Source organism: Mustela putorius, unplaced genomic scaffold, assembly GCF_011764305.1.
Source record: "Mustela putorius furo isolate JIRA1106 unplaced genomic scaffold, ASM1176430v1.1 tig00000992_pilon_pilon_pilon, whole genome shotgun sequence".
In the NCBI taxonomy this organism is placed as follows: Eukaryota; Metazoa; Chordata; class Mammalia; order Carnivora; family Mustelidae; genus Mustela; species Mustela putorius.
The window spans coordinates 3,902,441-3,930,436 of record NW_025421526.1 but is presented as its reverse complement, the minus strand read 5'-3'; the positions used below and the strand labels follow the sequence as shown (position 1 = coordinate 3,930,436).

At 41.5% G+C, this 27,996-nt stretch overlaps 2 protein-coding genes across 6 annotated transcripts in view; one reads left to right on the top strand and one right to left on the bottom strand.

The window, feature by feature from the left end:
* Positions 1 to 618: 618 nt before the first annotated feature.
* Positions 619 to 18,938, bottom strand: LOC101693696 (COP9 signalosome complex subunit 4-like). The gene is given in 3 exon segments (XM_045086444.1): positions 619 to 1,208; positions 1,211 to 1,891; positions 18,665 to 18,938. Coding segments are annotated over 3 exon segments (1,545 nt in total).
* Positions 18,939 to 18,957: 19 nt separating this feature from the next.
* STAT4 (signal transducer and activator of transcription 4) overlaps positions 18,958 to 27,996 on the top strand; it is a 99,633-nt gene continuing 90,594 nt past the window's right edge. Inside the window, exons 1-4 of one of the 5 annotated variants that reach the window (XM_045086518.1) lie at positions 19,245 to 19,677; positions 20,629 to 20,741; positions 22,384 to 22,512; positions 24,001 to 24,145. In XM_045086518.1, the coding sequence (XP_044942453.1) occupies positions 19,576 to 19,677; positions 20,629 to 20,741; positions 22,384 to 22,512; positions 24,001 to 24,145 (489 nt within the window). In that variant the 5' untranslated portion in view covers positions 19,245 to 19,575. Of the gene's footprint in view, positions 19,195 to 19,244; positions 19,678 to 20,628; positions 20,742 to 22,383; positions 22,513 to 24,000; positions 24,146 to 27,996 lie in introns of those variants that run through there. The other 4 variants (XM_045086519.1, XM_045086517.1, XM_045086516.1 and 1 more) reach the window with 4 other exon arrangements.

Genomic DNA, 27,996 nt, shown 5'->3' with positions numbered 1-27,996 from the left:
TTAGAAAAGTTCTCCACAAGCCCCTTGTCTGCCTGTTCCAGGAGGCCTCTAGTTGCCAGCACTGGCTTAAGTCATCCTTCATTGGACGGTGTCTGTTAACAAAGAGATGACTTGATGCTGATGTTGAACTTCAGAGAGGTTCTATCCAAAGCCTTATCTGCTCTGGCTTTCTCACCTACTTTGCTCCCCCAAACCATAAAATTAAATTTCATTCTGTCTCTCCCCAGTCTTTTTTTTTTTCTTTTTCTGCTAATTACAAACAAAGTACTACTTTTATTTGGCTCGCGTCTCCATTTATCAGAATTACCACATTTGGAGAGGCACAAAGCACTTTAAGTTTTACATGACTACAAAGTTATCACAAATCCCAAACTTTTTAGCCACGGATATTTCACTTACTCCATTTAAAGAAAAAGCTTTCAAAACATCTGAGTTAGTTCAGAGACTCTGAATATATGGGAACTACAGGTTTTTAAATGCTTGTGCTTTCTGTTCTAACAATGTCTTCTTTAAATGGAATCCAGCATAAAAGGGATTGAAATACATAAGGTCATGATGCAAATGCCTTGGAGAGACAGTGAAATTCATCTGTACAATGCGGTAGAAGCTGTCGCGCGCTCACTGAGCCATCTGCCCCTCCATGGCCTGTGCTGTCCACTCTGGCGCCGTTTGACTGATCTTCTCCAGCAGGTTATTCACTTGGAAACAAAGGGACTGGATCTGTTTGTCCCACATTGGCAGGGCTTCCCATGTTTCAAAATGAACTATTCCATCAATCTGATCAATAAATCCATTCATACGTCCTTCTGTTATCATTTGTGATGCTATTTTTTCTGCCTTAGCTGCAGGGATCTCTAAAAGAGCTCCAAGTTCTTCAAAGGTGATATTATATAATTTGTTTGCAGACAACAAATTATGTTCAATAACAGCTCTGTCCAAGATGCTAGAACCATCAGTGGTAGTTGCTTTTTGGTGAGACATTAGCATGGCCGCAAACTCTTGAAGTTGATTTCCTCTGATGATCCTGTCTAGGTACATTTTCTCTAGGATCCCATAAGCAGCAAGTTGCTGGCACCTTTCATCCTTAAAAAGAGTGGCTAGCATCCGCTGCTGTCCTGCTGATGCCAAGATGGTACAGTACAAAGCATGTTTCAAGGCCTCTAGTCTTGTAAGACTTATTGTCTTGTAAGACAGCTCATTGTACCTTGTGCAGCTTCAATGAATTTTCTTCTCTGATTGAGAACAGGTGCATAGCATACCTTATAGTGTATCTGTAACTGCCCATTGGTGGATTCATTCTGAAGCAATGATGCTCGATTTATGTAAGCCTCTGCCTGGACGGGATCGTCATCTTCCAGCTATAGCCTCGCAATCTTCAGGTGAGTCTCCAGTTTATAATCTACATTGTACTGCTTTTGTCCTGTTTCCAAGGGAATTCCCACCAACACTTGGGCTGCATTTCTCCAAGCTTCTTCTTTCTCATATATGGATGCACGATGCTGTCTTATTGACGCAACCTGCTCCTCAAATGAAATGACTCTCGGCTGGATCTTTTCCAAGGTGAAAAGATAGATTTCTTTGGCTGTGCTGTCAGGCAGGTTAGGGAGATGTGTACAGAAATCAGTTAGCAACTGTCGAGAGATCACGAGACTGACATTCTCACTTACCATTGCTTCCACAAAAGCTTTCAAAGCTTCTAGTTGTTCTGCCCCAGATAACGGAACGGCTTTTTCCGGGATCTGACAGTACTTGCCCACCGGATCTTTGTGAGAGCCGCTCGAGTTCAGGAGCTGGGCTAAGTCCTGCCGCACGGCTGCTGCCCTCTTTCTTCCCCTCAGCAGAGGATGCTGGGCCTCGCGCCGCCACCCAGAAACGAGTGCCTCTCCCCAGTCTTTTTTCCACAGCAGCCCACTAGAGCAATGTCTGTAGCTCGGATGCTGCACCTTCTAAGATCTCCCCCGATTTTTTTCCCTAGTGATGCCAACACTGCAGAATCTGAGTCAGAGGTATAGAAGTAGTTGCATCGTGACTCCTCAGAAGGGAGATACGAAGCTCCCAGCCAGGACCTCAGATGTCCCACAAAGCGACTTAGAATTAGGAGAAAGCATCTCTTCCTCCAATTGGATGAGGCCCTGCATAGACCTCATGTCCTTGGAACAGGAGCAGTTTAAACTTCCCTCCTCACTCATCCTCCCAACCAGGCACCTTTGTTTGTTTTGTTTTGTTTTTGTTTTTGTTTTTTAATTTTTTAAAAAATGTTTTATTTATTTATTTGACAGACAGAGATCACAAGGAGGCAGAGAGGCAGGAAGAGAGAGAGGGGGAAGCAGGCTCCCCGCTGAGTAGAGAGCCCGATGCAGGACTTGATCCCAGGACCCTGAGATCATGACCTGAGCTGAAGGCAGAGGCTTAACCCACTGAGCCACCCAGGCACCCCAACCAGGCACCTTTGTGCAGTGAACAAACTGAACAACTGTTCCCAGATGTAGGGTAACAACTAACCTTGTTTATCATGACCTGCCCAAGGCATCTTTTCTCTTGTTCAGGTTATTTTCCTACCTGTCTGAAAGGATGCCAGTCTTAGTTCTCTATCAGTTTCTTAGCTTCTTTAAGCAGGCAGAACATACTGTTCTCCTTACCCAAAACAATTCTTTCACCCTTCACTCTTTCTGTGAACCATATTGCCTTTATTTTCTGACTTCAACTCATTTTGGCCTTTAACACTTCTGAATTCCTGTGACATTTACACTTAGTACTATAGGTTAGCTGAGCATGTATAGTTTCATATGCTTATCTTCCCTGCCAATTTGGTATATCCTCAGGAAGATTCTTTCCTAAATCTTTATTGTGATCAGCACATGGTAGGAGCTCGGTAAATATTTCATACTGGATTGAGTAGATTTCCAAACAAATATATAGCTCTGGCACTTAAAAGAGTGTCTGGGGACTTCTGCTTTGAACATGATGGATTTAACAGGGGTTAGAGTTGCCAGATACAATCCAAGAAGCCCCACTCAGTTTGAATGTCAGACACATTTATGCTGTAAGTATGGGTCATCTACACACTAATAAATACTTGCTGTTGACTCAATGTTCATATTTAGCTGGGAGTCTTGTTTTATTTCTTGAAATCTGGCAGGCCTCCCAGGGGTGGATTTACCCTTCTATATTAAACAAGTTAAAAAAAGAAAACATAAAAATATATGAAACAATGGTTTTCAGGCATCGGCAAACAGAGTTCGTGTAAGAGAATGATCTCTGAGAGAAGTAAAGAAATAAGTCCGTCTTTCTGCTCCATCTTACGTTCTGGAGAAAGTTTCCATGATTCAGCACAGAAGGAGGGAACTCAAGCATTGCCTGGCAGTGTCCCACAATGAGAAGACAGAGTTGAAAGTTTGGGGAAGCCACGTCAGCTAAAATTCACAGGGCAGAGCACCGGAGAAGAGACAGAGGAAGACGAGGGGAGTCCCTCGATTCTTCTGCTGAGTATTGATGAGTGCATGTGTGTGAGGGAACTATCCAAAGTTAGGGGGATAAAACCACTAGAAAGGAGTGGGTAGAACATCTAGAGCCCATGTAGACCTAAATATAGTACATATTTTCAACAACCAGAGTACAGGAAGCTTATTATACACAAGGAAGGCAGAAATCATCAAATTGGGTGAAAAAGTAAGACCCAATTATATGCTTCTATGGGAAGCCCACATCAAATATAAAATAAATAAAGTGAAAAATAAAATATTGGGAAAATGATATACCATTCTAACATGAATCAAAAAAAGCTGAAATGGATATATAAGTGTAAAACAAAATTGACTTTAGAACAAAAAAAAATTATCATAGTTAAAAAGGGTCATTTCATAATCACACACATTGATGAAAAATCATCAATTAGACAAAGAAATCCTGATGTTTATGCACTTAAACATAAAGCCTCAAAATACATGAAAAAAAAGTGATGGAAGTGAAGAAAAATTCAGAATTATAGCTGAAGATGTCAACACTCCTTTGATAATAATAATTGAATAAATAACCTAAAAATCCAGAGTGAAACAAAAAACCTGAATAACACTTTCAACCAACTGTATCTAAATATTGACAGAACACACTACCCAACGGCCAGAGAGAACATATTCTTTTAGGTGCATCATAAACATTGACCAAGATAGGCCATATTCTGTATCATAAAACAAGACTCAATAAATTTAAAGTAATTCAAATAATAAAAAAGTATATTTTCCAACCACAGTAGAGTTAAGTTAAAATAAATAAAAAGATAGCTAGAAAAGTCTCCAAATACTTGGACACTAATTGACACACTTCTAAAACAAAAGCCATGCCCATACATCATAGAAGGAATCACAAGGGAAATCAGAAAAGATTTGGAAGAAAATGAATGAAAATTAAACTCTAATATATCAAAATTTGTGGGATACAGCTAACTCTATGCTAAAGAGGAAATATAGACATGCTTATGTTAGAAAAATCAATGACCTAAGCTTCTATCTTAAACCACATGAAAAAGAAAAACAAATTGAAACCAAAGTTAGCAGAAGGAAATAATAAAGGCAAGAGCAGAAATCAATGACACAAAAAGCAGAAAAACAATAGAGAAAATCAATGAAACCAAAAGCTTGTTCTTTCAGAAGATCAATAAAATTGATAAACTTCTAGTCAGATTGTCCTGGAAAAAAGAAAGCAACAAATGACCAGTATCAGACTGAGAGGGTTGACATTACTACAGATAATTAAAAGAATAAAAAGAATTAAAATGATAAAAATAGAATATTATTATCAACTTTATGCCTACAAATATAACTACTTAGATAAAGTGAATAAATTCTTTGAATGAAACAAACCATCAAGCTCACTCAAGGGGAAATGGGTAACCAAAATAGTTTTCTATCAAATAAAGAAATTAAGAGAGTAGATCCTAATAGTCCTCATTGCAAGAAAAAAAAATTATAACTATGCATGGGGATGGATGTTAACTAGACTTATTATGAAGATCATTTTAGCAATATATACAAATATAAAATCATTATGTTATATACCTGACACTAAGATAATGTTATTTGTCAATTATAACTCAGTAAGAAAAAAGAAATTGAATTTGCAAGGATAAAATTCCCCATTAAGAAAATTTCAAGCAGAGATTGCTTTATTGGTGAATTCTTCCAAATTTAAGGGAGAAGTAATACTAATTCTACACAATCTCTTCTAGAAAATTGAAGAGGAAGAAACACTTCTCAACATATTCTGAGATCAACATTGCTCTAATAACAAAATAAAACAGACATTATAGGAAAAGAAAGCTATAGACCAGTATCTCTCATAAAAATAGAGCTGAAAATCCTTTTAAAATAATAGCAAATTAAATCTGGCAATACATACAAAGGAATATACATTGCAACAAAATGGGGTTTATTCCAAGGATCTAAGACTAGTTTAACACTTGAATTCAATGTAATTAATTATATTACAAGGCTAAATAAGAAAAAACATATGGTTATATAAACAGATGTAAAAAAACAAAAAACAACAACAAAAACCCCTGTATTTCCATACTTGTTCATGATGAAAATTCTAAAAAACCCCACAAACAAGCAAAAAGTAAGGAATAGAAGTGACCTTCCTTTACCTAATAAAGAGTAAGTTTGAAAAACTTATAGTTAATGTACTTAAGGGTGAGAGACTGAATGCTTTCCTCCCAAGTTCGAGAACAATGCAAAGAGGTCTTTTCCCATCACTCCTATTCAACATTGCACTGGAAGACCTAGCTAGTGTAATAAGACAAGAAAGAGAAATAAAGTGTATACAGACTGGAAAGGAAGAAATAAAACAGTTTCACAGAAATAAAACAGTTTCACAGAAATAAAACGTGTTCACAGATATATGCTGATAATCCCAAAGAATCTACTAAAATCCTCTGGAACTAAGAGGGGAGTTTAGCAAGGTCACAAAATATACTGTCAACATACAAAAAAGTTCATTGCAACGAACAATTAGAATTTGCAGTTTAAAAAAAAAACATAAAAAGTAATTTGGTATGGATCTAACAAAAATGTTTAGGACTTATATACAAAATATTAATGAAAGAAACCAAAGAAGACCTAAGTAAATGGAAAGATACACCACACCTCTTTCTTTCATTTCCTTCAATATGACCACAATAAAAACCATACCTTTCATTCTGAAGCCTGAGAAAGAGGAGGTATACAACAGAGACAAAAGATAATTTGATACAGATCATTAAACATGGGCCATTTGAGTCCACCCGCAGAAATTTTTTACTGAGCCCCATTGTTCTTCACAAGTTTTGTGCCATGTTTTTTCTAGATCCTATTTTCTCCTCCTCTTTAGCTCCCTTTGTAGCTTTCTATTTCGCTTCCATTCTTCTTTTCTCTGCTATCTGCTCCACATTCCTGGTTTCTATATATGTCTTTAAATGGAGCCCTTTAGCTGTCTTTTTCACTTTCTCTTACTACCTCAAACAGCTTAACCAAGGTTTTTTCCTAAGCAAAGATAGTTCTTTCCCTAAAATATTTGAGACAGAGAGAGACAGAAAGGGAGAAAGATGGAAAGAAAATCTCCTTTACCCTCTTCAACTTGGTGTTCAGATAGAGTTGATGTACATTAAATCATTATATCGACTTTATATAACCATTTATAAACCTATAAATGTGAGATATTATTATAATTATCAAGGGTAGTGACAATCTTAGAATGAAATGCCTGGACAAGGCAAGTCATTTAATAGAGCCCTCCTCAGTGCTGGATACGGTAATGAGGCACTCTGTCAGCCCTCTGTCAGTTCCATAAACATTTTTTAATTAATATATAATGTATTATTTGTTCAGGGGTCCAGGTCTGTGATTCATACACAGTTCACAGCACTCACCAAAGCATGTACCCTCCTCAATGTCCATCACCCAGCCATGCTGTCCCCCCCACCTGCCTCTCCTCCAGCAACCCTCAGTTTGTTTCCTGAGATGAAGATTCTCTTATGATTTGTCTCCCTCCTCAGTCCCATCTTGTTTCACTTTTCCCTCCCTTCCCCATATAGCCCCCTGCCCTGCCTTTTAAGTTCCTCATATCAGAGAGATCATATGATAGTTCTCTTTCTCTGATTGACTTATTTCGCTTAGCATAATAACCTCTAGTTCCATCCACATCATTGCAAATGGCAAGATTTCATTTTTATGGCTTCATAGTATTCCATTATATATATGCCACATATTCTTAGCCATTCATCTGTTGATGTACATCTAGGTTCTTTCCATAGTTTGGCTACTGTGGACATTGCTGCTACAAACATTCAGGTGCATGTGCCCTTTCGCATCACTACATTTTTATCTTTAGGATAGACACCCAGTAGTGCGATTGCTGGGTAACAGGGTAGCTCTGTTTTCACCTTTTTGAGGAACTTCCATACTGTTTTCCAGAGTGGCTGCACCAGCTTGCATTCCCACCAACAGTGTAGGAGGGTTTCGCTTTCTCCACATTCTTGTCAACCACTGTCATTTTGACTGGTTAATTTTAGCCATTCTGACTGGTGTGAGGTGGTATGTCACTATGGTTTTGATTTATATTTCCCTGATGCCGAGTGATGTGGAGCAATTTTTCATGTGTCTGTTGGCCATCTGGATGTCTTCTTTGCAGAAATGTCATTCTTCCCATTTATTGATTAGATTATTTGTTTTTAGGTGTTGAGTTTGGTAAGGTCTTTAAAGATTTTGGATACTAGCCCTTTATCTGATACATAATTTGCAAATATCTTCTCCCATTCTGCCTGTTATCTTTTGGTTTTGTTGACTGTTTCCTTTGCCGTGCAAAAGCTTTTGATGTTGATGAAGTCCCAATAGTTCATTTTTGCCCTTGCTTCCCTTGCTTTTGACGACGTTTCTAGGCAGAAGTTGTTCCCACTAAGGTGAAAGAGGTTGCTGCCTGTGTTCTCCTCAAGGATTTTGATGGTTTCCTGTCTCACACTGGGGTCTATCATTCCTTTTAGGTCTATTTTTGTGTGTGGTATAAGGAATTGGTCCAATTTCATTTGTCTTCATGTGGCTGTCCAATTTTCCCAACACCATTTGTTGAAGAAGCTGTCTTTTTTCCATTGGACTTTCTTTCTTTTCTGCTTTGAGGAAGATTAGTGGACCGTAGAGTTGAGGGTCTATTTCCGGGCTATGTGTCCGTTTTGTGCCAGTACCATACTGTCTTGATGATTACAGCTTTGTAATAGAGCTTGACGTCTGGAATTGTAATGTCACCAACTTTGGTTTTCTTTTTCAACATTCTTCTGGCTATTTGGGGTCTTTTCTGGTTCCATATAAATTGTAGGATTATTTGTTCCATTTCCTTGAAAAGAGTTGATGGTATTTTGATACAGATTACATTAAATGCATAGATCGCTCTAGGTAGCATAGACATTTTCACAGTATTTGTTCTTCTAATCCATGAGCATGGAACGTTTTTCCATTTCTTTGTGTCTTCCTCAGTTTCTTTTATGAGTACTTTATAGTTTTCTGAGTGCAGATTCTTTGCCTCTTTGGTTAGGTTTATTCCTAGGTATCTTATGGTTTTGGGTGCAATTGTAAATGGGATCGACTCCTTAGTTTCTCTTTCTTCTGTCTTGTTGTTGGTGTATAGAAATGCAACTGATTTCTGTGCACTGATTTTATATTCTGATGCTTTACTGATTTCCTGTATGAGTTCTTGCAGTTTTGGTGTGGTCTTTTGGGTTTTCCATATAAAGTACCATATCATCTGCAAAGAGTGAGAGTTGACTTCTTTTTTGTCTATTCAGATGCTCTTTATTTCTTTTTGTTGTCTGATTGCTGAGGCTAGGATTTCTAGTACTATGTTGAATAGCAATGGTGATTGTGGACATCCCTGCCATGTTCCTGACCTTAGGGGGAAAGCTCTCAGTTTTTCCTCATTGAGAATGATATTCACTGTGGGTTTTTCATAGATGGTTTTAATGATATTGAGGTATGTACCCTCTATCCCTATACTTTGAAGGGTTTTGATCAAGAAAGGATGCTGTACTTTGTCAAATGTTTTTTAGTGACTATTGAGAGTATCATATGGTTCTTGTTCTTTCTTTTATTAATTATTGTATCACATTGATTGATTTGCAGATGTTGAACTAACCTTGCATCCCAGGAATAAATCCCTCTTGGTCATGAAGAATAATCTTCTTTTTTTTTTTTTTTTTTTTTTTTTTTTTTAAAGATTTTTTTTTTATTTTATTTTATTTATTTGTCATAGAGAGAGAAGCGAGAGCAAGCACAGGCAGACAGAGTGGCAGGCAGAGGCAGAGGGAGAAGCAGGCTCCCTGCCAAGCAAGGAGCCCGATGTGGGACTCGATCCCAGGACGCTGGGATCATGACCTGAGCCGAAGGCAGCTGCTTAACCAACTGAGCCACCCAGGCGTCCCAAGAATAATCTTCTTAATGTATTGTTGGATCCTATTGGCTAGTATTTTGGTGAAAGTTTTTGCATCCATGTTCATCAGGAATATTGGTTTGTAATTTTTTTTTTTTTTATGGGGTCTTTGGTTTTGGGATCAAAGTAATGCTGGCCTCATAAAATGAGTTTGGAAGTTTTCCTTCCATTTCCATTTTTTGGAACAGTTTTGAAAAACAGGTATTAATTCTTCTTCAAATTTTTGGTAGAATTCCCCTGGGAAGCCATCTGGCCCTGGGTTCTTGTTTGTTGGGAGATTTTTAATGACTGCTTCAATCTCCATACCAGATTGAGGTCTGTTCAGGTTTTCTATTTCTTCTTGGCTCAGCTTTGGTAGTTTATATGTCTCTAGAAATGCATCAATTTCTTCCAGATTGTCAAATTTGCTGGCATATAATTGCTCATAATATGTTCTTAAAATTGTTTGTATTTCTTTGGTGTTGGTTGTGATCTCTTCTCTTGCATTCATGAATATATTTATTTGGGTCCTTTGTCTTTTCTTTTTGATAATCTGGCCAGGGGTTTGTCAATCTTATTAATTCTTTCAAAGAACCAGCTCCTAGTTTCATCGACCTGTTCTACTGTTCTTTGGTTTCTATTTCATTGGTTTCTGCTCTGATCTTTATTCTCTTCTCCTTCCGGGTTTAGGCTTTCATTGCTGTTCTTTCTCCAGCTCCTTTAGGTGTAGGGTTAGGTTGTGTATTGACCTTTCTTGTTTCTTGAGAAAGCTTGTATTGCTATATACTTTCCTCTCAGGACCGCCTTTGCTGTGTCCCAAAGATTTTGAACAGTTGTGTCTTAATTTTCACTTGTTACATGAATTTTTTAAAGTCTTTAATTTCTGGTTGATCCATTCATTCTTCAGTAAGATGCTCTTTAGTCTCCATGTATTTGAGTTCTTTCCAACTTTCCTCTTGTGGTCGAGGTCTAGTTTCAAAGCATTGTGGTCTGAAAATATGCATGGAATGATCCCAATCTTTTGGTACTGGCTGAGACCTGATTTGTGACCCAGGATGTGATTTATTCTGAAGAATGTTCCATGAGCACTAGAGAAGAATGTGTATTCTGTTGCTTTGGGATGGAATGTTCTAAATTGATCTGTGATGTCCATCTGGTCCAGTGTGTCATTTAAAGCCTTTATTTCCTTGTTGATCTTGTGCTTGGATGATCTGTCCATTTTAGTGAGGGGATATGTTAAAGTCCCCTACTATTATTGTATTATTGTCTATGTGTTTCTTTGATTTTGTTATTGATTTATAGTTGCTCCCATGTTAGGGGCATAGATATTTAAAATTGTTATATCTTCTTGTTAGACAGGTCTTTTAAGTATGATATAGTGTCCTTCCTCATCTCATTATAGTTTTTGGCTTAAAATCTAATTTATCTGATATAAGGATTGCCACCCCAGGTTTCTTTTGATGTCCATTAGCATGGTAAATATTTTTCCACCCCCTCACTTTAAATCTGGAGGTTTCTTTGGGTCTAAAATGAATTTCTTGCAGACAGCATATTGATGGGTCTTGTTTTTTAATCCATTCTGATACCTATGTTTTTTGATTGGGGCATTTAGCCCATTTACATTCAGTGTAACTACTGAAAGATATGAATTTAGTGCCATTGTATTGCCTGTAAGGTGACTGTTACTGTATATTGACTCTATTCCTTTCTTATCTATGTTGCCTTTAAGTTTTCTTTTCACTTAAAGGGCCCCTTTCAATATTTCCCGTAGGGCTTCTTTGGTGTTTGCATATTCTTTTAATTTTTGTTTGTCCTGGAAGCTTTTTATCTCTTCTATTTTCAGTGACAGCCCAGCTGGATATAGTATTCGTGGCTGCATGTTTTTCTCTTTTAGTACTCTGAATATATCTTGCCAGTCCTTTCTAACCTACCAGGTCCCTGTGTATAGGTCTGCTGACAATCTAATATTTCTACCATTGTATGTTACAGCGCTCTTGTCCTGAGCTGCTTTCAAGATTTTCTTTTTGTCACTGAGACTTGTAAGTTTTACTATTAAATGACAGGGTGTTTACCTATTTTTATTGATTTTGAGGGGGATTCTCTGTGCCTCCTGGATTTTGATACTTGTTCCCTTCCCCAAAATAGGAAAGTTCTCTACTATAATTTGTTCCAATATGCCTTCTGACCCCCTCTCTCTTTTTTATTCTGGGATCCCAATTCTGACCTCTAGTTCTGACATCTTACTAATGTCCATATTGCTTAGGTTTTGTTCTTTTTCTTTTGAGGTGAGTTTTTTAGCCATGTCATTTTATCCAGAGAAGAAGTGATGAATGAGAGGAGAAAATACTGACAGGGTAGCAACAACCCCAGAAAAATATACAGTAACCAAATCAGAAGAACCCAAAATTGGGGAAGAAGAAAGGGAAAAAATATAGATAGATAGATGATTAGACTGGTGAATAGAACAGAGACACACAGTTGTTTGGGGTGTATTTTGTACTATTAGAAGAAACTTCCTCCCAAAATTTTAAAGAAAGAAAAACTTATATATATTAAAAAATAAGGGTAACCATCATGGGAGTATGGAATATGACTGTAAAGATAAAAATGTAAAAAGATTTTCTAAAAAAAATTGATAAGAAGTTGGTTGAAAAAAGAAAAAGGGAAAAAAGGAGAGACTTTGATCAGGTTGGAGACTAGAACAAAGCCATATGCTAGATTTAGGGCATATTTTGATCTGTTAGAAGAAACTCTATCCCAAAATTTTAAACAAAGAAAACTTATATGTATACCAAAAAATAAGTTTAAATGCAATGAAGGGATAGAATATGACTATAACAATGAAAATTTATAAAAGATTTTTAAAAAGGCATTGATAAGATAAAATAGTTTAAAAAAAAGGTTAAAATAGGAATTAGGAAAAATTTTTAAAAATAGAATAAGAAAAATAAAATTAAAAAAAATTTAACTTTGAAAGACTAAAGAATCATGGGGAAAAAAATCCATGAATTCTATGTGCTATATTCCCCTAGCTCTGAAGTTTTGCAGTTCTTATTGATTGGTGAACTTGGTCCTGGCTGGCTGTTCTTGCTGATTTTCTGGGGGAAGGGCCTGTTGCAGTGATTCTTAAATGTCTTTGCCGGAGATGGAATTGCACTGCCCTTGCCAGGGGCCAAGCTAAGTAATTTGCTCGGTTTGGGTATTGGGAACTTTTGTTCTCTGAACGCTTTCATACAGCTTTGGAGGACAGGAATGAAGATGGCGGCCTCCCAGTCTCCAGCCCTAGAGAAGCTGAGAGCTCGGGGCCTCACTCCTCAGCGCAGCCTCAGAGAAAAGCAGTCAATCCCTCCCCTCTCCCTGGTCTTTGGTCATGCTCCGAGCTCACCCAGCTTGTGGCCAAGTGTTTCTATATCTGGTGCATGGCCCTGTTTTGAGTCTTCTAACCCAGCAGATTCCTGCAGTACGCTACTGTGCCACCCCCCCCCCCCAGGGGAAGAAGATGAGTCTCCCCAGATCTGCCACTTGTGGGGTCCCTGTTTGAAGAGCAGTGGCCCAACTATGCGGGGGATCACAGTTTCTGGCAACCCTGAGTTGAGAGCCCACTCCTCGACTCTGTCTTTAGAGCCAGCTTCCCACTCTGCTACCTGGGAGCTCAGCCACACTCAGAAACCTCCAGTCCTGCTGTGACCGCAAGGGACCTGAGACCACACTGTCCCTGTGAAGGCTCCACCCCTCACTTAGCCTCCAGAGAGATGTCCCACAGTGGAGCAGACTTCTATATGTTCCGATTTTGTGCTCCACTGCTCCACTGCTTGTCGGGACCCAACCCCTCCCCCCACCATCTCTCTTCCCATCTATACCCTTGGATTCACCTCTCCACACATCTGACCTTCCAGAAAGTGGTTGCTTATCTGTTCCTAGAATGGCTGCTCTTCTTCTCTTAGATCTCCTGTTGTGTTTGTGGGTGTTCGAAATGGTTTGAGAACTATCTAGCTGAACTCCTGGGACCCCACAATGTTTAGGTCTCCTACTCCTAGGCCATCTTGCTCCTCCCCCTCTCCAAATATTTCTTGAATGGCTATTGTACTGAAATACAAAGAAAAATAACATTCAGTTCTGATCCACTAAATATTCAATTCTGAAAGAGACCAACATATGAAAAATACATAAATGGAATAAGGTGGTTAACTGACCAGAAACATGGAATTTTTTCTTGGAAGAGTCTACAATTCAATATCCTAGCCTGCTGTGGAACCTCATTTCCTAATTTGTGGCTCAGCGGAAACAGCCATCTTATACACAGTATAAGCAAGATGCTATAAACCACAGAATTTGCTAAATGGTCTGGAACTCTGTTGGCCATGTGGCCACCATCACAACATGTGCCAGACTTCTAAATTCATAGCTAACTGTCCATACGTCTCAAGGGAAAGCTGAAAAATTGGAGTATATCATCATCTTGAATTAATAGACTATATAGTGAGTCTCTCTATTTTGGAATTCATGTTTAGATCATTAAACTTACTTATTCCATAGCTCTCTTGAGACATTTTTTGCTTTTCTTATATAAGCAGATAAGATTTTTAGTAAAGTCAAAAGGTTCCAAGTGTTTCTGGAGCCAGATGGTCCTGAATTTGACTCTGAACCTGCTCCTTACCATCTGATTGCCCCTGTAGCCTCATTAAGCCCAATCTCTTTTCTGTCAGTTAGAAATAAGAGTGATACTGAATGCTATGGAGCATGGTGAAGAGTAAGTAAAACACTGCACTTAAATCCCAGCACTTTGTCTGGCATGGAGCTAGAGGGGAAAAAGTGCTATGGTTATTGGGAAGAATGTTGTTTTATAAGTTGCAATTATCCTGAGGCGGCAGTAGAGGGAGCACAGTCATTGGAAACTGGACCTGAGGATGCTAACAAAATAGATATTTAAAGCCATTTGTAGAAGACGTTGACCCTGTTGTTCTGCTGGGCTGGAGGGACCCGCACTCAGATGAGCTAAGACCCACACCAGACTGTCTTGTCCCAATTATCCTTTCTAGTATAGAATCTAACATACACTACTGTAAAATTCAGTGTGCCTTTCTGTATGGACAGGTTCCCTCCATCCAGCACCAAACTCTAACTCCCCCTAGTTTCCGTAGGACACATTAGAGAGGAAGCTCGCATGGGATAGGTAAGGTGCTTCCATAAAAACGAAAATGAACAAAAGTTTACACTCTTTGTACAAGAGTTGGGAGAAAGTGGAGCTGGCTTACAGCGGGCATCAGGGAAACGGATAGCCCCTTGTCTTCTCTCGCTGACTCCCACACAGCAGCTGGGCTTAGACACGGTGAAAAAGCAGTCAAGATCTGCCTGAATCCTCACTGCCTCACAGACGTGAACCTGCCTGTCTCACTTGACTCTCTTCGTCCACTTGAAGCCCCATCTGTGTTCACTGAGGAGAGAAGGTCAAAGTTCCTCACAACTGGTTATTATTCTTCTATTAATAGCAGCTATTACTGAATATTTTCCTTGATCTCATTCCTTACTTTAGCTCTTGGAATCTTCCCAGCAGTTTCATGTGGGATGTAATATCCCATTTTGACAGAATTAGGGGCTCTGAGAGGTTAGGTAGCTGATCCGACTTTGTACAGCTAGAAAGTGGCATGATCAGACTTAGAATCTATATTTCTGCCAGTCTATGATCTGATATTTCTGTTAAGATGAAGGAAAAAAATTTAGAAATAAGGATTTAACAGGGCAAATGGAGCATCAATTACAGGAAGAGAAGACTCTGTTGTAGACTTTTGAGTTTGGCAAACTGGGGATTTTGCCTCAGCTTGCTTTCTCTTGTTTTCTCCCTCTACCTTCCCTTCTCCTGCTTCCTCCTTCTTCTCTATCTGCCAATGCTTCTTCTTTGGTTTTGACTCTAAGGTTGACTTCTGAGGGACTCATGAAGCCAAGGTCAATGTAGGGCCAAGAAATTGGGGACCTGGCTATTTAGATTTGATTCTAAAAAAGAAAAGTAAAGTGGACATAGAGATACCTGTTCTTAGAAGCCTGACTTAGTTCAAGAATCAGGAAGGTGGGCAGAGGTTTAAGGGAGATGTTTCAACCAAGGAAAAAAGTGTTCATTTGGGCAGAAAATCCCTCATGATATACCACTGCATAAACTGATTATGGTGGATAGGATATGGCAGACAAAGCAGAGGTTACAAAAACGTCTGCAGATTCTCGGGGGTAGTCTCCAAGACTTTTTTTTAAGGAAAGGCCCTCTGTCTGTGAAAATAAAACTATTTTATAATAATGTCTTGCCTTTTCACTCTGTTGACATTTGCACTGATGGTACCAAAGCCATGATGGGTAATGTTGGTGCCTCAGTGTGAACCAAAGCAGTGAGGCCAGATTATTCTAGAAGTTATTGTACTCTTCACCACCCACACGTTAAACTGTTTAAATGCCAGTTTAACTTAATAATGTTCTCAATGAAGCAGGGAAATTAATTTTATTAAAATTTAAATTAATGTCCCTGTAATATTCTGTCATGAGAATGAGAAGTAGATGAGAAGAAAATGAGAAAACTGAGGAATGATGACTGCCTCAAAGAAAAACCTTGTGTGACTGAGTGTCACAGAACATCTTCTTACTTAGAAGAATGACTTGACAAACAGTGGTTATCCAAGTCTGGATATCTGGAAGACAAAATGAACAGGGAATGACTGTAATTTCAGGGAAAACACTTGGCAATGTCCAATAATAATATTGACGTTTTCCAGCAAAAATCAGAATTTGCAAAACTTGCATCCTCCTTCTGAGCTTAACAATTTCCCAATACTTAAAAATACTTTTCTAATGAGATCCATGGTGATATTAGCTGATAGGATTTTCTGGTTTGTATGGTGAAGGGTGTCAGCGTTTAGAAGATCTGTGTAATCTAGTGGATTTATGTTTTCCAAATGACCAATGTGTAATAATATAAGATCATGTGTGGGTAAAATTTCCATTTAAAATACAAGATATGCCCACAGATTTTAATGTAACACTGTAAAGTTTGCCGATGGAGTTTCACATTCCACAGTGCACCAATCCTTAAAAAACTACCACTTGTTGAATTTTGCTGTTGTGCTGAAGAAGGATATCCACATTACCTGCAGAGGCTATTAAAGTGCTCCTCCTTTTCTGTATCTGTGTGAGTCCAGATTTTCTTCAAATACTTCAAATATTTCTTCAAAAACCAAACAATTGCAAAAGATAAATGCAGAAGCAGATATAAGAATCCAGCTGTCTTTTCTCAACATATCCATTAGAGATTTTTAAAAATGTAAATCTATGCCACCTATTCTGACTTTTTAAATTTTTAAAAAATTTTAACAAAAAAATTGTTTAAGATTTATTTACTTAAGTTATCTTTACACCCAACAGGGGGCTCAAACTCACAGCTCTGAGATCAAAAGTCACGTGCTCCACCAACAGAGCCAGCCAGGTGCCCCTTCACTAATTTTTTATGTTAGAAATACGTTTTTTTTTTTTCACTTAAAAAGGTTTATTTAAACACATATGGGTTTATGATTATAATTTTTAATGAATAAATATTTCCATTCTTCTCTTCAGATTTAGTTTTTTTTTTGAAAGATTTTATTTATTTATTTGACAGAGAGAGAGATCACAAATAGGCAGAGAGACAGACAGAGAGAGAGATGAAGAGAAGCAGGCTCCCTGCTGAGCAGAGAGCCCCATGCGGGACTCGATCCCAGGCCCCTGGGATCATGACCTGAGCCGAAGGTAGAGGCTTAACCCACTGAGCCACCCAGGCGCCCCCAGATTTAGTTTTAATACAGTAGATATGAATTTAATATAGAATAATAATACACAAAAATTCTTCAGAGGTGTCAACAATTTTTAAGAGGATAAAGGTGTCATGAGATCAGTTTGAACACTGCTGAGGGAGTTCCGAGGTGAGGGCCTTAAAAGGAAGAAGTGAAGGAAGTCTCTACTTTGTACAACGGGCTCTCAACAGTTGAGTACAATGATGATAAAGACAGGCAAAACCAGTATGACTAACACTAGAAGGCAGGAAGTGAAGTGCTAAATGAGTGGTCTAGATGTGCCCTAGTAGGGTAGCCACCCACCACATGAGGCTGCTGGGCATCTGAAATGCGGCTGGTCCAAATGGAGATTTCCTGAAAGTGTCAATGACACACCAGACTTCAGAGATTACGTATGAAATAAGGAAAGCAAAGCATCCCATTAAGAAGTTTATATTGAGGGGCGCCTGGGTGGCTCAGTGGGTTAAGCCGCTGCCTTCGGCTCAGGTCATGATCTCAGGGTCCTGGGATCCAGGCTCCGCGGGGAGCCTGCTTCCTCCTCTCTCTCTCTGCCTCTCTGCCTACTTGTGATCTCTCTGTAGCAAATGAATAAATAAAATCTTTAAAAAAAAGAATTTTATATTGATTATATGCTGAAATATTAATATTCTATATTATTGGGTTATTGATAGTATTGAAATTAATTTTACCCGTCCCCTTTACCTTTTATGATGTAGCTGCTGGAAAATTTAAACCTGGGGCTTGCATTTTATTTTTCTTAGCTCTAGTTTGACTGGGAAGTGTGGTGAGAATTCAGAGCAGGGAAATTTGCTGTGGGTTGGGGTCATCAGTGAAATCTTCACCAAGGATTAAAGACAAATTGGAAAACAGAGTCTTAACTATAGAGAACAAACAGAGTAGCCAGAAGGAAGGTGGGGGTGGGGTGTGAAACAGAGGAAGGGGATTCAGAGTGCAGTTATCTCACTGAGCACCGAGTGATACACACCCTTGTTGCCCTGTTGAATCACTCACTGTATTCTGTACCTGAAACCAGGGTCATGCTGTATGTTAACTACACTGGAATTGAAATTAAATTCAATTTAGAAAAAAAAGAGGGATAGGATTTCAGTAAATAGACAAGGGGGGCACTGCAGTTCAAGGGGGCATCAATACTAAAATAGGAGACGTTCCTCCAGGGAGCAGGACAAGTGGGTCTGCCTGGGATGCGGCTCCTGGGTAGGGAGTGGGGTGGCCGGAGGGGGCTGTGAGGAGAGATTTCAGGATAGGTTGGGGCCAGATCGTACACAAGTTTGAGTGCCGAGAATTTGGACGTTTTCAGGACAGACTGCTTCCCCAGAGAAATCCAGACTCAGTTTCCTTTAGGTAGGGACGGAGCAGCAGAAGCTCCTGGAAACTGCCCAGAAAGCAGGCAGCTGAGACCAGGCCTGCCTGACCCGGGAGGAGAGTGACGCGGAGTGCGACTCTGGAGCGGACAGACGTCCTGTGCACCCGAGGGACGGGGCGGTGAACGTGAGCCCGGGACCGTGGTACTGATGTTGGGAGCGGGAGAGCCCCGGGGGAGCGCGGGGCAGGGCGGCCGGGCCGGGAGCGGGGAAGCAGGCCTCCGCCCGGGGCTGGGCTGTGGACTCCCGCACGAGCAGGTCGGGTCGCTGTCTCTGCCCCGCTCCGTCTATCGTCCTTTGTTTTTATCTGTATTTTCCCGAACATTCCGTAGAACTCGTGTGTCCGGGCTAGGGTCGAGCTCGGAGGAGATACACCAGCGAGACCAGCGGGGAGGGCGCGCGAACCGCCGCCTCCGGCCCGCGCTGAGGCCACGACGCGCGGCGGACTCCGGCCACCTCGCCGGGCCTCCGCGTCCTCAGGCCGGACAGAGGCGCTCGGACGGCGGAGACGACGGCTCCCTCGGCCCCGGGGTTCCCGAACAGGCCCGCGTCACAGCGGAAGCGCGGCCCGCGGCCGCCAGGTGCGTGGGGCGGAGCGCGGGGCGCGCGGGGTGCGCGGGGGCCGGCGTGGCGCGCGCAGCGGCCCGACCCTCCCGCGACCGGTCCTGCGCCCCGCGAGCCGCCCCTGCAGGACCGGGAGCCCCGGGAGGTCGGAGAGTTTGGGACGTGGGTCCCGGCGCCGCGTCCCTCCAGCGGGACAGGCCTGGGAGCAGGAGGCGGGAAGCTCCGGGCACGGCAGTCCCAGGGGTGGTCTCAGCGGCGGCTGCGGGAGGGAGGGCCGGAGTCCCCCGTCGCCCACCGCCCGCGCCCGCGCGTCCGGCTCGGGGAGTGGGCGGGACCCGACCCCGCGAAGGCCCGGCCCGGGGCGCTGACGCACAGGAAAGCCTCCCGTGGGCGGGGACATGCAAATGCCGCCACGGCCATGGCGTCAGCGGCTCCGTCCCGGGGACGGTGAGGGCCACTCCGACTCGGGGCCGGACGCCGACGGGACGGCGCGGAGCCAGGTAAGGGGCGGCCCCCGCTTGCCGTCGCTTCCCGGGCCGCGGGCCGGACGCGCTGTGCGGGCCGCGGGGCTGCGCCGGGACGGTCGCTGCGCCCTGGGTCTCCGCGCGCGGCGGGTCTTCCGCGGCCCCGAGGGCACGAGGTCACGGACGCCCGGCGCAGGGGGCGCAGGTGCCGCAGGGGGCGCAGGTGTCGGGGACACTGGCGCTCAGACCCCGCATCCGCGGCGGGAGGGACGCCGGTGGCGGTGCGGACGCGTGTCCCCGGGAAGGGACCCCGCGTCTCAGGCGGCTCCTGGGAGCCGCGGGCCGGGCAGCGGACGGGGCGCCTGGGTCGGGAGAACCCCGGAGCTGGGGTGGCCGGTGGCTGCGGCTTGGATGAGGAGGAGGGACGCTGAGGCAGGTCCGCTCCCGCGCACGTCAGAGCCGCGTGGCGCTGTCCGCTCCCCGACGGCAGGACGAAATGCCGCTTTACCTAGGCCGGACGTTCAGCGACGACAGACAGGCACCCGGTGTCCGGAGACACGCGCTGTCGCCGTCCCGGGGTGGGAGAAGCGGCCCCGGAGGGCGGGCCCCGCAGAGCGCGAGGACGGGAGAGGAAGGACCAAGGCCTTTCTAGAGGCTTCAACAGAGAGGAGGGTGACCTGGGGTGCCCTGGGCCGCACCCCTTACCCTTCCCGTCTTCAGCCTCAAGTTCCGCTCTCTGGGAGGTGGACCCAGGTCCTGGGAGTAATGAACCGAACTCGGGGACAGGTTCCGTCCAGTTACTTCTCAGTGGGAAAATAGATTTTCATCCGAATCACAGCAAGGATTTAAGAAAAAATAGCAATAATGACTGTAATGGTGTTTTCAGCTCATGTGCTCTCACCGTTGTGGAGAGCAAGTGGACAGGAGACAGCAGGACAATGTCACGGTAGCATGGGGGCAAATGGTCCAATTCTGTGTGATCTGCAGGTACAGGCAGATACCCGTGTAGACAGGTGGATACAGATATCCAGCATCTGCAAAGACAGCTCTGTCTGGTTTCGGGAGACCTCAGATCGGTCCTTAGGAGCGATGCATCTTGGGTACGAGTCCTTTTGTTTACTGGTCCCTCGGATTTTTTCTCATTTTTTAAAGTTGGAGTAAAACTAACTCTCCGCCTGCCCTACGCACAGCCACATCAGAATTGCCACTCATTTAACAAGCACTTGCTGAGAGAAACACAATATGCCAAGAATGCGGCGTGTACAGGTCTTCAAGATATATAGTGAAATGAAAATAAAATTTTCTTTTCCCGGTTTCTTTCTTTTAGCAAAACGTTCCTCTATAGATTTAGAGCAGGGAGACTGTGCCCCAGAGTGGTTCCCTTTGAAACCTGAGGATGTGAACTACACGAAATCGGTTATCATGCCCTTCTGTAGGCAAAGGGAAATCTTAACTTACCTACAAGACAGGCCGAGGTATTATGGTGATTCATCATGTAAAAGTTTTGTCCTTTTATCTAAAATTGCTGATAAAACTATCAGAAGTTCGACTTTGGAAAAAGTAAAATACCCTAACTTCAAGATGTTGTATTCATCTCCCCGAGTTCGGAAATGTCTAAAGCTTCTAACTGGCGAGAGAAGGATAAGGTGGGGAAACACATACTTTTGGTTTTTTGTGACTGCCTCTGCCAAACACGTACCTATTGTGGTTTCCTCCTCAGTTAACCTGAGGGTTTAACTGCTGTCAGTCACACACCAGAGACTAATTAAAAGTCGACCTTAAAAGTTCTGCCCAGTCATAGTGGACCATCCCATGGAGAAACATAGATATGTATGGATTCAGAGAGATTTCAAGCTGAAAGAATTAGAGCCCACAGAAATGCATGCACGAAACTCTTCATAAAGCTAAGACCAAATTTGACTGGAGGTCTAGGAATAGAAGTATGACCCGGGAAGCCAGGCAACTCTGAAACAGAGAAAAACGATGGGCAGTTGGACAGGTAAGGTGCTCCTCACACAGAAAGTCTACTGCAGGTCTGAGAAGGCACAGTTTGCCTTCAGGCTGCTCAAAGTCAAGAGTGCAGAGGGAACAAGGGGTAAGAAAGGAGTTTGTTGAGAACACCGATTTGTGCGACAGATCAGAGGTGTTGGGGGATGAACGCATTCTGCAGTCAAATGCTCTACCCCTGAGCTATACCCCCGGATGAACGCTTTCTGGAGAAAGTTCTGGAGTTCCTGTTAGAGCAAAGCAGGACATGCTTTGGGGATACAGAACTTTTAACCCCCTTGATTAGTTATGACTTACGAAAAAGCTGAGGATGCTTTCTCTTTGGATTGAAAACATCTTCTCTTTACTGTTTTCTTATATAAGGTGACTATAAAATAAATTTTTTTTTAGTTATTTAACTAATAGACAACACTGTCTTTGTTTGAAACCTAAGGGAGGGGCGCCTGGGTGGCTTAGTCAGTCAAGAGTCTGCCTCAGGCTCAGAACATGATCCCAGGTTCCTGGGATCGAACCCCACATCTGGCTCCTTGCTCAGTGGGGAGTCTGGTTCTCCCTCTCCCTCTGCCTCTCCCCTGCTTGTGCTCACTCTTGCCCTGTCTCTCTCTCTCTCTCTCTCTCCCTCCCTCACTATCTATCAAATAAATAAAATCTTTCAAAAAAAATATATGGGAGAAAAACATGTACCACCGTTATTAACATTATTTTTAAACTCTAATTCTATGTCTTCGTTTATAGCATGTCTCAGTGGAATCAAGTCCAACAATTAGAAATCAAATTTTTGGAGCAAGTAGATCAATTCTATGATGACAACTTTCCTATGGAAATTCGACATCTGTTGGCTCAATGGATTGAAAATCAAGACTGGTAGGATCAAGCATTATTGTATTTTCCCTAGAGGTTGATGTACAAGTGCTTTATGCTCTCTCTTTGTGAATTCATTCTTTCATTTGCCTTTGACTCCAGAGATGCATTCTTTCAGATAATTTTCTTCAAGCATTTGAAAAACTTCCTCAAAGGAAGAGAATCATTGTTCTTTCTGGTTTCATCTGTTGTAGATGAAAACTAAGTGCTTCTAGGGCCTTGGTTTTTTGGTAAACCCAATCCCAGTAATTTCTAAATATTAAAAAGCCATGAGGCACCTGTGTGGCTCAGTGGGTTAAGCCTCTGCCTTCGGCTCAGGTCATGATCTCAGGGTCCTGAGATCGAGCCCCACATCAGGCTCTCTGCTCAGCGGGGAGCCTGCTTCCCCCTCTTTCTATGCCTGCCTCTCTGCCTATTTGTGATCTCTGTCAAATAAATAAATACAATATTCTAAAAAAAAAAAAAGCCACAAAATGAACCTATGGTTTATCTCAATTTTCAATTTACAGTCTCAGTGTAAATATTTTTTCTTACTATGTTTTAAAATCATTCTTTAAAGCTCTGTTTATCTTGTACAATTAATTTGTTTTGAGTGGTCCTATGTCTTACTGTGATAAAATGTCCATAACATAACATTTACCATTTTAACCATTTGTCATAAACTGTGTACAGTTTGGGGGCATCATGCACATTTCCCCTCCCGCACAACCATCACCACCGTCTGTCTCCAGAACTGTTTCACCTCCGCAAACTGAAATTCTGCTCTCATTAGCCAAGAGCTCTTCACTCCCTCTACCCCAGGCCTGGCAACCCCCTTCTCTTTTCTGTCTCTCTGCCTGTGACTACTCCAGGCACTTCACGTCCATGTAAGCACACAGTATGTGTGCTTCTGTGGCTGAAGTATTTCACTTACCATGTTTTTTCAAGATTCATTCATGTAGCTTGAATCAGAATTTCCTTCTCTTTTTAAGGCCAAATGATATTCTATTATAGATGTGCCACATTTTGTTTATTCATCTTCCTATTAACATTGGACTATTCCTACCTTGTGGCTATTGTGAATAAAGCTAATATGAACGCTGATGTACAAATATCCGTTCAAGGTCTTGCCTTTAATTCTTTCGAGGATCTACCCAGAAGGGGAATTGCTGTGTATAATTTTCTGCTTATATTTTGAAAAATCTCCATCCTGTTTTCTACAGTGGCTGTGGAAGGGGTCCCAGTCTCTCCACACCCTCACCAACACTTGTCGTGTAGGGTTTTCAGTAAAAGCCATTTGAAGGAGTATGAAGTGGTAGCTCACATTTTGACTCGCACTTCCCCAATGATTAGTGCTGTTGAGTCTACTTTGATGTGTACAACTTAATTTGTAAAAGCCTTTAAATGCTTGTCACTGTGGAATAGATCGATCTCTTTTAAAATTTATATGGTAAAATAGTAGATATTTTACCAAGTTGTGTCCTGCTGTGCAATAACACTTTTGTTTTTTAGGGAGGCGGCTTCCAACAATGAAACCATGGCAACAATTCTTCTTCAAAACTTGCTAATACAACTGGACGAACAGTTAGGTCGCGTTTCCAAAGAGAAAAATCTGCTCTTAATACACAATCTGAAAAGAATTAGGAAAGTTCTTCAGGTGAGAATGCATTCTATTTTTTCAAAAATGTTTTGATTTATGTGTCTTCAACTCAGCTAAAAAATCAAATATGTACCCTTATATTATTTTCAGTTCAGATTTAAGAGGGAAAATGTGAATTCTCTTATCGTTTTATGCTCTATTTTATCTGATTAAGAAATGTTTGTTTTTCACAAAATTTTGAACTGAAATACACTGTACATGGGAGGAATGAGAGGACATGTGTGATTTTCTTGTGACCGTTGACTCGTTGTGTTCAAATCTGACAATGCTGGAACAAGGATTTCAAAGGTTGTATGTTCACGGCTCGTCCTCTCTTGCCTTGCTCTCTCGAGTAACAACTTAGTTGGTATTGCCCCATCTTGGACGGAGGCCCCACTGTTGTATGTATCTTTCCGGATTTGGCTCACATCTTACCTCCTCCAAAAGATTCCTTGGTACCCTCTGGCCTCTAGCTCTAGGTCTCCAGCCTCTAGCTCCCCAAAAGTTTGCCCAGGCAAAGCTCTTCTGCCTGCGGTCTGTGTTCTCGCAACATCTGCAACACAGCTGTACTGTGGCACTTAGTATAGCCTTTATGGGTGAAATTTCTATGTGTTTGTCTTCTCCCCCAAACTGGGGACTTTAATATTCAGCTTTGAATTCCCAGCGCCCGCCACAAGACTGGATACGTAGCAGAGTGTAATATTCATTGATTACAGGGATGAATGAATGAATGGGAGTGAAACGGGGATCTAGAGAATTAAGGGCAGGCTAATACTGAGTTACACTCAGAGGCGCTAGCATACATACTGAAGTCTGAACGTGAATTGCTGTGTTATTTCCTGAGTGTCTGTCCAATGTATTAGACAACATGGAAAGCGCATGTGCCATCTCTCAGTGAGGCATTCTTAAAACCCCAAAGTTATAATGAACACATTTTTAGAAAATTTTACCTAGACTATCATAGAAGTGTGCTGGGAGTTACTAGCATTTGTGGAAGGGAAATATATGTTGTTTTTCCTGCTGTATGAATTGCACTGAGCTGACTTTGCCCTTGTAATCCCCTACAGATTTGCAAAACACATGGCCCAGCTGGGAGAATAGCTTGTTGACAACATAACAGGATTTTTCACAGCATAAAGCAAGCAGTCTCTTACAGAGATAAGACATTTAACCTTGGCTTCATTAGCTTAGGGCTCCCATCAATAAACTTAGAACAATGGTGGGCTATTGCTCCTCACAAGTCAAATGTGAGTAAGTCCCTGCCTGTTTGAGGGCCCATGACTAAGAATGGTTGTTACAGTTTTACCTGGTTGAAAAAGAATAAAAATAAAATAAATAAGTCTGTGACATGAAAATTCCACAAAATTCATGCCCCTTCATTTACATATTGACTCGGTCTGCTTTTGTGCTTTAGTGGCAGAGATTGGCCCCCAAAGCCTAAAATAAAAATGCGTGTATGTGTATTATGTGTGTGTTTGTGTGTCTGTGTGTATTGTGTATTGTGTGTGTGTGTGCGTATCAGTCATAGTTATCTGGCCTAGAAGCAAAGGTCCTAAGGTCACTTGGCTGGAGGGACACAGATGGGTAAAATGAATGACTCATGGTATCTGGAAAATCTGAAGTTTAAAATTCTCAAAATGTGACCTTGGGCAATCACTTAATCTTTCTCAATGTCACATCTTTTCGTGTAAGTGGGAATGAACCGTATTTATTTTTTAGAAGGAAATAAATAAATTAAAAAATAATAAATAAATAAATAAATAAATAAGTAAATTTATTTATTTATTATTCTAAGGAAGGCTGGAGTTTTTATTCTGGCAAAAAAAAAAAAGTAGGCTTCCAATAAATGGGTTTTGCTATTGATGGGTAAAAGAACAGGATTTTCTTAGGTGAAATCAAGGATAAACTTACAGCCCATTTTGGTTGGGGGGGTTGGAGATAAGATTTTGAGGGAGTTCAAGAACCTGCATTCACAGGGCGCCTGGGTGGCTCAGTGGGTTGGGCCTCTGCCTTCAGCTCAGGTCATGGTCTCAGGGTCCTGGGATCGGGCCCCGCGTCAGGCTCTCTGCTCAGCGGGGAGCCTGTTTCCCCTTCTCTCTCTGCCTGCCTTTCTGCCTACTTGTGATTTCTGTCTGTCAAAATAAGTAAAATTAAAAAAAAAAAAAAAAGAACCTGCATTCACATTTTGGCTCAAGCAAAAGCTCTTCTGTGTTTGTCACTGGCCCTCCAGCGTCTTACCTCTGTAGACCCTTCCCAACAAACTGCCCCAGGCTCCTCGACATCCTTGCCCCAGAAGAATAGACCTCCTAGTCCCAAACTACCAAACTCACTCTTCAAAGGCTCTGAGCCTCTCTGCGTGGCTAAGGATGCAATGCCATCCTTCTCACGCCAGCCCAGCTCCCAGTCTTTCCTGGAGGACCTGTGGATGTCCCAGTGCCTCAAGGAAATCTGCATCCTCCTTCACGGGGCGTGGGTTGCAAGATAACCAGCTTCTCCTTTGTGCTGGGTATATCTAAGCAGGTCACAAGCTCTTTGAAGTGAAAGCCTGACCTCCTTTTTTGACCTCCCACTCCCTCCGGTACCCACTGTGGTTCTCCTGCAAATGAGGAACTCAGAAAAACAGTTGGGTTGCTTAAGATACTTCGGCAGCACATATACTAAGATATTTTGAACTGACCAAAGAGTTGCTCTTCCCTTTATTTTATAAGCTATATTTCTCGGGTATTTGTATTAATTCAGAATACAATAAAAAATAGTAATAGAGAACATTGTCAACTATGGTTGTAGACCTAAACAACCTGCATTGTATGTTTCTTTTTAATATATCATATTCCCACTATTGTTTATTTTGGTTTTTTTTAAATGTCTTTTTGATAAAACAACATCTTCTAAAAAAAAAAAAAAAAAGAAGTAATTAGTGAGCATAAAGAAAATAATTGAAATGTATAGTACATTACACCATACATTATTTTCTAGTGTACATGGAGTTTTTACCAAAATTGTTCATTCGTTGAACATAAATCCTGTTTGAACAAATTTCTTTGTTCAAATTTGTTTGAACAAATTTCTTTGGGATTATAATAATATTCAATATTTCCTCTAACCTCTGGAGAATTTAGCAAGATTGTTAGTAAAATATAAATAGGAAGTTTCCTAAATGCTTAGTAATTAACTGCTACACTTCTGCATAACATATGTCAAAGAAGAAATCAGTATCGAAGTTAGAATATATTTTAGGTTAAATTATAGAAGAACTATGATATGTCAAAACTCGTGGAATATAGCTAAACCTGTGCCTAGCGGGAAATATATACCTTTTGTTATGATTTTTTTAAGTGAAAAACTGTAAATCAATGATCTTAGTGTAAAAATAGAAAAATAGTGAAATAAACTCAAAGAAACTAAAAGAAAGATAAAAAAAAAAAAAATCTTCTGCTTCCCCAAGAATTAAAAGAGAAAAACAACCTCCTATCAAAAGACCGTGACACTGTGCTTGTCTGGTTTGAACGTTTCCATCCTCTGAGATTTTAAATGCAATGCATGTTAACTATTATAGCACAAAAGAGCAAACAATAAAGTTCCAGGGGAATTAAACCAGCGTAAAGCAGATTTGTTTTAGTTCTTTACAGAGCAGCTGAGGTCTTCAGTTTCCACATCCAGTTGAACACTGACGTCCAGCTCACCTTTGCACCTTTAAGAGGAGGCAGGGTCAGGTCAAGGCCGGAAGCAAGGACTACTTCGGGCTGAATCCTGACTCTTGGAAGCACTTGCCATACAGCCCAGGGCAAGATGTGTACACTCTCTTGCCTCAGTTTCCTCAGCAGTGGGAGGAAAATCACACTCGTATATTACCCCAGGGGTGTTAGAAG